Below are 13,668 nucleotides of genomic sequence, written 5' to 3'. Positions count from 1 at the left end.
GGGGTATGACATCATAGATCTGACTTTGATTGCTATTGTTTCAGTAAAATCAGTAGTTTTATGCTTTATTACTAAAACAGAATTACTTACTGTAAACTGATTTATTTTCACTTCTAAAAACTTTCCATGATTTCAAGATTTTTTTCATGAGGAAAAAATTTCTGTGTAACAAAACCACAGAGAAATGTTCATTGCAATAGAATTTTGTCGCTTGTGATATTAAACTGGTTTGCATTATAACATATGACGATGATAACAGATGTGTCATGTGCAGTCTAACTACATTTTGATGCTGCATACAATAAATAAAAAAAATGTTTGGCTCATGTGTGCTTCTAGTGAGGAAATTAAAGGTTAACATAAATGGAAAAGTACAAGTTTAGTGTACTTCCAAAATAAAAAAAAAAAACAATCGTTTTTTGGTTCACAAGGAGATGCCTGCTTTGTAAGCTCATCTTTTTTTCTTCAACCAGACAAAGACAACTTTGGTTTTAAAATCCCTCCTCTAAAATAACAAGTAAAACAATTTCTGATTTCTGAAGTCCTCAGATTCGTCACAATGGCATGACGTTAATAGAATTGGAAAAAAAAATTACAAATACTTTTTCAAAAGTAAGCTAATTTCCTCGCAGACACTTTCATTTCCCTGACAACGAAATATTTCTTTAAACATGGCTACTCTGAGGTGGAAATTGGTTTTCTGGCACACCAAATACTCTAGGCATTCTTGGCACAGTAAATGGCTATGATGCGTTGAGCAAAATACATACAACTGAACCAAAGAATTCAAATTCATGTGAGTAAATAAAACTACATCATGCACAGTATGCAAAAGGCTTGGTACAATAAAACGATCTGAACAAGCGACTAATTCAAGTTCTAAATTATCTTGAGTAGTATCTAATAAACGCCACATGGTTGAACAGCTGTCCAACAAACATCCATACAAGTGATGCATGAGAAACGAAAATGCTTGAGGTGAAACTTGATTGATGTTGATCTCTGTTTGTTTAGCTTCTTTATATGCACCAACAAGCATGGCTGAAAAGAAAGTACACTCTTCAGATAGTTTTTGCTTATTGGCAGGTATCTTAGTATCCTCTATTATAAACATTACATCAAAACTAGACTGCTGCTCATTATAATAACAAGTATGTGTCTTGCTGCGTTGAGGAATCTTTGGCACAATAGGAGGGGTTATACCAATAGTGTTTGCAAGGTGTGACAATGATCCAATTACCAAGCTGACAGTTGTTTCATCCTTCACTTTAATTGATTCTAAGAGTATTTCTAAACCATTTGACTCTAGTAACATCTTCCGTCGTTGACTACAGTTGCTAGCAAAAGAGAAACCAAGTGAAGAAATTTATTAGCAAGGGTGTACAAAAAAAAAATAGTTATTGATATGCGGATCTGTTGGTGGTTGTAAATTATATGACTGCAATGAATAGAATCAGAAATTGTTTGAAGAAGGAAGCAAAAGGGAAATAATTAGGTGTGTCTACGGTTAAACAAGCAACCTCTCGGCTGAGATAGCTCCGCTGTTAGCAATGCATGTTTCAATTACAGGTAAAGAACTGAAGATATCCTCAGAAAATGAACAATATGTATAGTATCAAGGCAATCAGACTTGCTGTTTTCAACAAGAATTCGAAAATATTGATCACTTTTTACCAAAAATGACAAAAATATTCATCAAAATTAGAGAATTGAAGATATCTTCATGACATGAACAAATCTGAGACAGGTCTACCTGAAGTACCTATATGTATAACATCAAAGCAATCAGAAAAAGTAGTAGAAAATATCACTGACAAGAATATTCATCAAAATTAGAGAATTACATAGGTACATATACACTAAGTATCAGAGCAATAAGAATTGCAGTTTTCAAGAAGTCGAAAAAGTAAAAAGTTTACACGGTCGACGAACAATCACTCATGATAAGCTCTGCTTGACAAAGTCGACAGTGGAGCTAAAAAGGGCAATTGTTTGCTTACATGTGTTTCCATTGGAGATGTAATTCTAATAGAGAAAATATGACATGATGGAAACGAGTGCAGTTGGAATGTCATCAGTCTAAGCTAATCAGAGGCACAGTCAACAAAAGCCCCATTTAAAAAAAAAAAAAACGAAATTGCCACAACAAAATTTTTGAATTAAGCTCTTATGATGTTTACAAAGATTAGTAAGCGTTTTTTTTACAGATCATACAAAGCAACTTTAATAAATATTATTATATGACTTACCTATACACATAAGGTACTGCCATGGCTGCGGCTAATTTCTCTTTATGACTTTTTGATAGTAAGCTATGCGCCATAACACCTTGTCCATATGGAGTCTCTGCCTGTATGCCAAGATTTTTCATTAACAATTCAGCAATCTGTTCCCACTGCTTAGTTTGTGATGACTCATTTTCCTTGGCTGCCGCCAGGATTAAATGAATTTTTGATGGTGCATTGTTTAAAATCATTGCTTCAAAGCAATGCGGATTCCTCGTCAATCGTGTCAGTATCCTCACAGCTCTGTTTGACATGTCCGCGACAGTTGAGGTGTACTCTAGCAAAGATGTCAGATAATTCTCCGTAACTAGAACACTGCTAGGATCTTCCATCTGGGATATTCTTGATAGAAATAGTAATATATTGTGAACAACATTTTTAGCTTGTTTGGGGGAATCATCATTGCACTTGTCTTGTATTTCACCAATATCTAAGTCACTGCTTCGTGATTCCTTTACACAGTACATGACTTCACAATGTGAATCTGGGATATGACCAGTTTGAATCATGTCAACATTCACCAATTGAAAAGTTTTCAATGGACTGTCCTGATTACTAAGTACAGCTCCAGCAGACTGAGCACTTTTTATTGCAACTTTATCACTTTGTAGTTCTTCATTTTTGTCATTTTCTACTTCGTCTTCACAATCATCAGCTTCATTTACCTCATTTTCAGTTACTGTCTTTTCATTGTTATCGGCTTCAGTTATTCCATATTCATCGCCATCAGCTTCATTCGCCGTCTTTCCATTGGCTTCAGTATAAACTACATTTTCACTATCATCAGGATCATTTGCTTTGTTGTCTTTGTCATCAGCCTCAATCCCCATGTTGTCAGTTGTCTGCAGATATACGTCATTTTCATTATCCACTTCATCATTGCCTTGCTGTTCCATACTAGAAACACAAGACAAATCCAGGCTATCTTGGATGGTTGATCCCTCATCGTTGAAGCTGACTGGTGACATGCATGGTAGGAAGCCACCATCAAGACTGGAGGTATCAGAATATATTGATGCAATACTTCCCTGTGGAGACCATAGTGGTGATGACATACATGGGTGCGGTGGAGATAAACTATAAGTGTCAGAACCATGATCACTCATTGGTGGAGACAAATAGGGAGAATAGTTACTGGACGTAGCCAAGTCTGTTGATAGCAGTGGTGATGATACTGGAGAATCAACTATTAATCCAGAAGGACATTTTCGATTATTTTGTGGTGTCAAAAATTCTCCAGAGGCATTTGTTGTGTCTGAGTCATCAATCAATATAAATGGTTTCACATTACTTTCTACTTCCTCTGGTTCATTTGTTTTTGTTTTCTCTTCTTCTTGGTCTTCATACTCTATATCGAGAGAAAGTTTACTTGGAGTAACCGATTCTCGCAAATGAGTTAAAAGTATCGACACTACACCATTGGTAATCATAACCTCTAAACTCGGCTCATCATATATAAAACACAGAAAGGATGCAATAATTCTTTCATGATGACTTGAATACTCAGATGATTTTAACATCTCAAGCAATAGCTCTAGTCCATTTGCATCTCTAATCGCAACACGGTTGTTGACATCTCTGCAACACAGACAAAGCAACTGTATTGACTGAGTCATTGTACTCGTTGAACGCTTAATGTCATTAATGAATGTTTTGATTCCTCCAGCACTTCCAACAAATGGACGAACAACAGGATGCGTCATCAAATGAAACAAGGACATCACAGCGTGTTCACGGATCACAGTTTTGGGATGACACACCATTCTGACCAAAACCTCAAAACCGTCGCTATGCACTACTTGTCGTGCACACTCTAAACTACAATTCTTTGTAATTTCAGCTACTGCTCTTACGCTAGCCGTAGCAACTCCAGAATGTTTACATTTCAGTAATTCAGCAATTGTTTCAAGTCCCTCAGCTTCCACAACTTGTTTTCTATGCTCATCGGTTTTTGACAAGTTTCTCAGAGCTCTAATAAGGCTTTGTCGACATTCATCGTCCTCAGAGTCTTTTAGAAGTTTCACTAATATGACTGGAGTTTCTTCCTTGTGAATTTCTTCAGCTATGTCTTGGTTGATAGCTAGATTAGCCAACGCTCTTGAAGCTCTATTTAATATACTGTTTGACTTCAGTGATTTCAAAATACATACTAAAAAACAAACAAATATATCATCAGCCAGTCAGCGTAGAATATATAATTCATGCATACCATCACAGCTATATCATTTAGTGTAGAATATACAATCCAATCCAATCCAATCAATGTATGTATTTCATATTAAATCAATTCATGTTTTTGAAAATTATGTTAAGAAAAACAAATTGTATGAATATTCACAGACCAAATAACATTAAAGATACCAACTTTTAATATAATAACCTGATGTTAAAATTTTGGGTAAAAAATACTTATGAGATATTCGCGTATGTTATGCAGATAATCGAAATATTAAATGCAAATGAACAGCCACCAATATAGTTCTCAAAACATTGTCTACACAGTGGACATTCTTATTGTTTCGAATGGAGCATTAAATAGAAATATAGGTGTTGTATGACTTACCAATTACAGGGATCCCTTTTAAAATATTAATCTAGAATAAAGAAAAATGAAGCCATTAAACCAATTAACGAAAAGAAATTAAATAAATAAATAAATGTACAATATTCATCCCAGTGAGATACTAGTATAGATTTAGCGTGCCAGTGAAATGCTTGCTACCTTGTTGTCGATAATCACTTCTTGGTATGTGAATATTATTCTTATATTTGAGTACAAAATAAATATTTTAATTAAAAAAATCAGTTTCTAAGTTGCTGCAAACTATTAGTGATTTATAGCATTTCACATTGAGGCTCCTCATTTGCATACAAGAGACATGCTGCACAACGTAGACATGGTAGTGAGACTGTAATGCGATTTTGACAAACGCCTCAGATTGCAATTTATTGTCTACTGACTTTTACTATTTTGAAATAATCTTCCACTCATTGTTTTAACAAATCTTGGATGATGAATATTACGCTGGATTATTAGATCAGTAAGAACTTGATTTATTTACAGGTGTGTGGACTCATTATTAGATCAGTAAGAACTTGATTCATTTACAGGTGTGTGGACCCATTATTAGATCAGTAAGAACTTGATTCATTTACAGGTGTGTGGACTCATTATTAGATCAGTAAGAACTTGATTCATTTACAGGTGTGTGGACTCATTATTAGATCAGTAAGAACTTGATTCATTTACAGGTGTGTGGACTCATTATTAGATCAGTAAGAACTTGATTCATTTACAGGTGTGTGGACTCATTATTAGATCAGTAAGAACTTGATTCATTTACAGGTGTGTGGACTCATTATTAGATCAGTAAGAACTTGATTCATTTACAGGTGTGTGGACCCATTATTAGATCAGTAAGAACTTGATTCATTTACAGGTGTGTGCACTCATTATTAGATCAGTAAGAACTTGATTCATTTACAGGTGTGTGCACTCATTATTAGATCAGTAAGAACTTGATTCATTTACAGGTGTGTGCACTCATTATTAGATCAGTAAGAACTTGATTCATTTACAGGTGTGTGGACTCATTATTAGATCAGTAAGAACTTGATTCATTTACAGGTGTGTGGACCCATTATTAGATCAGTAAGAACTTGATTCATTTACAGGTGTGTGGACCCATTATTAGATCAGTAAGAACTTGATTCATTTACAGGTGTGTGCACTCATTATTAGATCAGTAAGAACTTGATTCATTTACAGGTGTGTGGACTCATTATTAGATCAGTAAGAACTTGATTCATTTACAGGTGTGTGCACTCATTATTAGATCAGTAAGAACTTGATTCATTTACAGGTGTGTGGACCCATTATTAGATCAGTAAGAACTTGATTCATTTACAGGTGTGTGCACTCATTATTAGATCAGTAAGAACTTGATTCATTTACAGGTGTGTGGACCCATTATTAGATCAGTAAGAACTTGATTCATTTACAGGTGTGTGCACCCATTATTAGATCAGTAAGAACTTGATTCATTTACAGGTGTGTGGACCCATTATTAGATCAGTAAGAACTTGATTCATTTACAGGTGTGTGCACTCATTATTAGATCAGTAAGAACTTGATTCATTTACAGGTGTGTGGACTCATTATTAGATCAGTAAGAACTTGATTCATTTACAGGTGTGTGCACTCATTATTAGATCAGTAAGAACTTGATTCATTTACAGGTGTGTGGACTCATTATTAGATCAGTAAGAACTTGATTCATTTACAGGTGTGTGGACTCATTATTAGATCAGTAAGAACTTGATTCATTTACAGGTGTGTGCACTCATTATTAGATCAGTAAGAACTTGATTCATTTACAGGTGTGTGGACTCATTATTAGATCAGTAAGAACTTGATTCATTTACAGGTGTGTGGACTCATTATTAGATCAGTAAGAACTTGATTCATTTACAGGTGTGTGCACTCATTATTAGATCAGTAAGAACTTGATTCATTTACAGGTGTGTGGACTCATTATTAGATCAGTAAGAACTTGATTCATTTACAGGTGTGTGGACTCATTATTAGATCAGTAAGAACTTGATTCATTTACAGGTGTGTGCACTCATTATTAGATCAGTAAGAACTTGATTCATTTACAGGTGTGTGCACTCATTATTAGATCAGTAAGAACTTGATTCATTTACAGGTGTGTGGACTCATTATTAGATCAGTAAGAACTTGATTCATTTACAGGTGTGTGGACCCATTATTAGATCAGTAAGAACTTGATTCATTTACAGGTGTGTGGACTCATTATTAGATCAGTAAGAACTTGATTCATTTACAGGTGTGTGGACCCATTATTAGATCAGTAAGAACTTGATTCATTTACAGGTGTGTGCACTCATTATTAGATCAGTAAGAACTTGATTCATTTACAGGTGTGTGCACTCATTATTAGATCAGTAAGAACTTGATTCATTTACAGGTGTGTGCACTCATTATTAGATCAGTAAGAACTTGATTCATTTACAGGTGTGTGCACTCATTATTAGATCAGTAAGAACTTGATTCATTTACAGGTGTGTGCACTCATTATTAGATCAGTAAGAACTTGATTCATTTACAGGTGTGTGGACTCATTATTAGATCAGTAAGAACTTGATTCATTTACAGGTGTGTGCACTCATTATTAGATCAGTAAGAACTTGATTCATTTACAGGTGTGTGCACTCATTATTAGATCAGTAAGAACTTGATTCATTTACAGGTGTGTGGACTCATTATTAGATCAGTAAGAACTTGATTCATTTACAGGTGTGTGCACTCATTATTAGATCAGTAAGAACTTGATTCATTTACAGGTGTGTGCACTCATTATTAGATCAGTAAGAACTTGATTCATTTACAGGTGTGTGGACCCATTATTAGATCAGTAAGAACTTGATTCATTTACAGGTGTGTGCACTCATTATTAGATCAGTAAGAACTTGATTCATTTACAGGTGTGTGCACTCATTATTAGATCAGTAAGAACTTGATTCATTTACAGGTGTGTGCACTCATTATTAGATCAGTAAGAACTTGATTCATTTACAGGTGTGTGCACTCATTATTAGATCAGTAAGAACTTGATTCATTTACAGGTGTGTGCACTCATTATTAGATCAGTAAGAACTTGATTCATTTACAGGTGTGTGCACTCATTATTAGATCAGTAAGAACTTGATTCATTTACAGGTGTGTGCACTCATTATTAGATCAGTAAGAACTTGATTCATTTACAGGTGTGTGCACTCATTATTAGATCAGTAAGAACTTGATTCATTTACAGGTGTGTGCACTCATTATTAGATCAGTAAGAACTTGATTCATTTACAGGTGTGTGCACTCATTATTAGATCAGTAAGAACTTGATTCATTTACAGGTGTGTGCACTCATTATTAGATCAGTAAGAACTTGATTCATTTACAGGTGTGTGGACTCATTATTAGATCAGTAAGAACTTGATTCATTTACAGGTGTGTGCACTCATTATTAGATCAGTAAGAACTTGATTCATTTACAGGTGTGTGGACCCATTATTAGATCAGTAAGAACTTGATTCATTTACAGGTGTGTGCACTCATTATTAGATCAGTAAGAACTTGATTCATTTACAGGTGTGTGGACCCATTATTAGATCAGTAAGAACTTGATTCATTTACAGGTGTGTGCACTCATTATTAGATCAGTAAGAACTTGATTCATTTACAGGTGTGTGGACCCATTATTAGATCAGTAAGAACTTGATTCATTTACAGGTGTGTGCACTCATTATTAGATCAGTAAGAACTTGATTCATTTACAGGTGTGTGGACCCATTATTAGATCAGTAAGAACTTGATTCATTTACAGGTGTGTGCACTCATTATTAGATCAGTAAGAACTTGATTCATTTACAGGTGTGTGGACTCATTATTAGATCAGTAAGAACTTGATTCATTTACAGGTGTGTGGACTCATTATTAGATCAGTAAGAACTTGATTCATTTACAGGTGTGTGGACTCATTATTAGATCAGTAAGAACTTGATTCATTTACAGGTGTGTGGACTCATTATTAGATCAGTAAGAACTTGATTCATTTACAGGTGTGTGGACTCATTATTAGATCAGTAAGAACTTGATTCATTTACAGGTGTGTGGACTCATTATTAGATCAGTAAGAACTTGATTCATTTACAGGTGTGTGGACTCATTATTAGATCAGTAAGAACTTGATTCATTTACAGGTGTGTGCACTCATTATTAGATCAGTAAGAACTTGATTCATTTACAGGTGTGTGGACTCATTATTAGATCAGTAAGAACTTGATTCATTTACAGGTGTGTGCACTCATTATTAGATCAGTAAGAACTTGATTCATTTACAGGTGTGTGCACTCATTATTAGATCAGTAAGAACTTGATTCATTTACAGGTGTGTGCACTCATTATTAGATCAGTAAGAACTTGATTCATTTACAGGTGTGTGCACTCATTATTAGATCAGTAAGAACTTGATTCATTTACAGGTGTGTGGACTCATTATTAGATCAGTAAGAACTTGATTCATTTACAGGTGTGTGCACTCATTATTAGATCAGTAAGAACTTGATTCATTTACAGGTGTGTGGACTCATTATTAGATCAGTAAGAACTTGATTCATTTACAGGTGTGTGCACTCATTATTAGATCAGTAAGAACTTGATTCATTTACAGGTGTGTGGACTCATTTTTCTTATATTAAAGCAAGAGGTTCATCACCTGTGCACGCGCAGAATTGAGTCCCAAGCGACGATAACAACGCACGCTAAAAAAGGCTCATGTGTAGACGCTTGTTTGTAAACAATGACACGCTATGGCCATTTGACGCATGCACAGGTGACGACTCCCTCACTTTAATTGCGTGTCCTGTCATCGTGGCTTACAATGGTAAATTTTGAGTTTGCTCTGTTTGATACATACAAATCTAAGAGGAAATCAGCAAGAGAAATAGAAGAAGAAAAAAACAGGTCATACAATTAAATGTTTGATTCATGTTCCACAGTACGAATTGTGTGGTTATGATTACTCAGAGATCGCAGGTACCACCATTCAGGTACTAACACTTGCATGCACTTGACTTGTAACAAATCCACCAAAACATTAACTTAAATCAAACATAAACTACAGATGTATTAATAATAATTATTGAATTTGTTTTGAGACAATGCTTTGATTGTAATCTTGTTAACACAAGAAAATGCATAAGATTGATGGACCTTCAGTGAGAACGGTCACCATTTTGAAAGGTATAACTTTAAGGTCATCTGGATGCATTCAAAGAATGACCTGATACGTGAATCCATGTTTTATTTGATCTTGACCCTGTATCACCCGATGCCACTTAGTGAGCAACAGATTGGGATACTGACTGTAAACTTTAGTCTTTTAAATTTAGACCATCACCTTTTTAATTTTGAACTCAATTAATGTGTGAATTAATCTTTATTGTATAAATAAAATGTAAAAAAGCATTGATCATTACACAAGTCCAGTTTCAGGGTATGACAATTAGAAACTTTAGTTTATTAAGAATAATTTTTTATTGCATATTTAGAAATAAAATTTCTATCAGTCTTTTAGCAATAAAATAGATAAATAGGAAAAAACAAAAAGAAGAAAGACTTACTCTCTTCAATAGAATTTTTTTTTTATAAATGTTCTCGATCTGTCTAACCTTGTTACCTTCATTTTTACTCAGTTGGAGAAAAAATTTCTGTTCATTTGTTTTTCTTTTTAACTTTTCAGAAACTTGCAATGTTTTGAAAACAAAAACGTTATTTCATTAAGTTTATTAATTTTTTAAATACATCCATACAGCTTACCTATTGAAAATATATTTTACAGACCGTCTCCAGTAAGTCGATATGTAGAGCGCCACCACAGTTCAGTACGCACACCCCGCAATAAGCGAAAATTAAACAATTACATACAAACTTGAGCCGTAAATCTCATTTAATTTATTCGATGATTTCTGAGTAATCCTGTAAAACCAACAAAATTCCTACCTGTCTTCTGGTCTCTTCTTCCAAACAGCAATTTGCTAAAATGCTCAACGAAATGTCAACGATCTGGTCGTTTGGCTTCTTCACCAAATTAAGCAATGGCTTTAGACCTCCCAATTGCCGAAAACGTTCTACTCCATCAGACCGACGAATAAATTCTTTTCGAATGCGTAACAAACCATCTGTAAGGATCTTCGCAGACTCGCTGAATTTTAATTTTGAAATCAATTCTGTCAAAGAATCGTCAAGAGTGGAAGCCATTTTGGTTACGTTTGTGTGTTCGTTATTTATGGTCAACGCGATGAATGTCATTTATACACTATTCTTTTCTTAACAGTTTATGACAAATTTCATGAAATTCGTAAACCTCGAATGTACGCTCTTCCAACTTTTTATATTTAGTTTATTTGCCATAAAAATAAAATTAAAAAAAAATTGTTAGCAATGCACATTTCAATTAAAGAACAGAAGATATCGTTAGAAAATGAACAAAATGTATAGTATCAAAACAATCAGACTTGTGGTTTTCAACAAGAAGTGGAAAATATCACCTTTTACCAAAAATTACAAAAATATTCATCAAAATTAGAGAATTGAAGATATCATCATGAAATGAACAAATATGAGTTAGAACCACATGTAGTACCTATATATGTAATATCAAAGCAACTGGACTTGCGGTTTTCAACAAGAAGTCGAAAATATCACTTTTTACCAAAAATATTCAATAAAATTAGAGAATTAAAGATATCATTACAAAATGAACAAATCTGAGAGAGGTCCACATGTAGTACCTATACATGTAATAACAAAGCAATTGGACTTGCGGTTTTCAACAAGAAGTCGAAAATATCACTTTTTACCAAAAATTACAAAAATATTAATCAAAATTAGAGAATTGAAGATATCATCATGAAATGGACAAATCTGAATTAGAACCACATGTAGTACCTATACATGTAATATCAAAGCAATTGGACTTGCGGTTTTTAACAAGAAGTTTAAAATATCACTTTTTACCAAAAATATTCACTAAAATTAGAGAATTGAAGATATCATCATGAAATGAACAAATCTAAGAGAAGTCTACCCAAGGTACATATACACCAAGTATCAAAGCATTCAGGCTTGTAGTTTTCAAGAAGAAGTCGAAAAAGTAAAACATTGACACGGACGCCGGACGCCGGACATTCACTCATATGATAAGCTTCGCTCAACAAAGTCGACAGCGGAGCTAAAAAAAAATTCTTCAATAGGAATAGTAGAAAATAATAAGTAACCTTGATACATTGATAAAGTACAGCAAACATTCATTTTGGAAGCAACACCATCCAGGTAAACATCAAACTACCAGTGTTTTCTCTAATGATCAAGCAATTAGCATATAGTAAAGTATCCCGGAAAAGTATCTGGCAAGGCATGTTCCAAAGTTTCAAGTGTCCAAGTGAGAAGTTACCACAATCCCCTACGAATTCAACTGCCTGGCACTCTGGACCTTATACACAGCAAAGGGTGTGATTTTTAGTTGACGCTGCCCTAACATTCTTCTCAATGCATAGACACTGGAAAGTAGCACTGGTAGTATCAACATATGATACCAGTAACTTTAAACAGTCAAATTCATTATGATTTATTTGAAAAATTGTTAATACACACACATTACCAATAATTTGTATTACATAAGCAGTTTACTCTTCACAATAAGAGCCACTGGACAATATGAACACATATCACTTGAGTTTAGTTTTTGGGACATGTATTTAGGTATAATAGTTGCTGCAACTTTGGATTTTGAGTTATTAAAATGTCCAAAATATATGGCCTTACATACTAGTATCATAAATAACTACATGGTTACATTATGTCTTAGAACTTAGAACAAAACAGATCAGAAGTTTTGTTCATATCAAGTTTGAATGTAACCTGATCAAACACATTTGAAAAACGGTTGGCTCTTGTTGAATAAAATCAGTCAAGGCATGTCCGAGAAAAAGTTGACGTGTTAAAATTTTGTGACAAATCAGTTAAATTTCATCAAAATCCAAAAATAGAACATGCAACCAATTACTAGCATGTCTTTCCTTTGCAATGAATTCAAACAAAATCGAGACAAGTGCTTTTGTGAAATGAATAGAAAACTTGAAGAAAAAAAAAAGAAAAAAAATATGTGCCAGTCGGTCATTTCGAAATAAATCGCAAAACTAGTTGACATGCAAAATAATGCACCATGAGTGATGTAAATTCCATGTTTGAATAAAATCTGCCTCGGTATGCCTGAAGGAACGATTGATGAAATATTGAAATGTTTGTGTTAATGAGCAAAAATATCGCTAGATCATTATGATTTGTTTTTGAGAATGACTGGAATATCATATCCAAAACTCTGAGAGATTATTTGGTAATTGCTATGTTTTTTTGTCAACCTAAATTAAGCAAGGTTAAGTTCAAGGGAGATTCCTTCGACCTTGAATTTGAGGGAATCCAGCAAGTTGCCTGTGATTACATTCTGGTCAGTTTGTCTGTTTATTGGCGTCGTTCATCTACACATAATATAACACATGTACAAATTTTGCAATAAAAATTATTATTTTTATTATTACATAGTAATGATCACATTAGACAATATTGGAAATAGTATCCATTTTTTTCAAATAAAAAGTACAAAGAGCACATAGTTCTCACAGAACTTTTCAGAAACAACCATTGCCTTTTGCTTTTGATACAAAGGCGTGTGGTTTAAGTTAGATAACGGCCACCTCCTCAGAGTTTCTAGTTTGAAATTACCTTGACGATGCACTTATCAATTTT

The 13,668-nt window shown here is 34.0% G+C and overlaps 1 protein-coding gene across 1 annotated transcript; it reads right to left on the bottom strand.

Moving 5' to 3' along the window:
• Positions 1-558: 558 nt before the first annotated feature.
• LOC102807296 (armadillo repeat-containing protein 5-like) lies at positions 559-11,121 on the bottom strand. The gene is made up of 4 exons (XM_085490988.1): positions 10,849-11,121; positions 4,849-4,879; positions 2,250-4,434; positions 559-1,337 (listed from the first exon to the last, which is right to left on the bottom strand). Exons 1-4 carry the CDS (start codon positions 11,119-11,121, stop codon positions 593-595), a joined length of 3,234 nt encoding a protein of 1,077 aa, XP_085347114.1. The 3' UTR covers positions 559-592.
• Between the last annotated feature and the right edge of the window lie 2,547 nt (positions 11,122-13,668).

The sequence above is a fragment of the Saccoglossus kowalevskii genome, chromosome 16 (assembly GCF_978046115.1).
Source record: "Saccoglossus kowalevskii chromosome 16, keSacKowa6.1, whole genome shotgun sequence".
NCBI lineage: Eukaryota > Metazoa > Hemichordata > Enteropneusta > Harrimaniidae > Saccoglossus > Saccoglossus kowalevskii.
Note: the sequence above shows the minus strand (reverse complement) of the source record. Positions and strands in the feature narration are given on the sequence as shown.

Coding starts and splice junctions, on each gene's coding strand:
- LOC102807296 (XM_085490988.1), bottom strand. CDS start 11,121: ATGGCTTCCACTCTTGACGATTCTTTGACAGAATTGATTTCAAAATTA. Junction 4,880..10,848: donor GACAGGTAGGAATTTTGTTG/GTTTTACAGGAT, acceptor TCTTTATTCTAG/ATTAATATTTTAAAAGGGAT. Junction 1,338..2,249: donor GCAGTACCTTATGTGTATAG/GTAAGTCATATA, acceptor CTCTTTTGCTAG/CAACTGTAGTCAACGACGGA.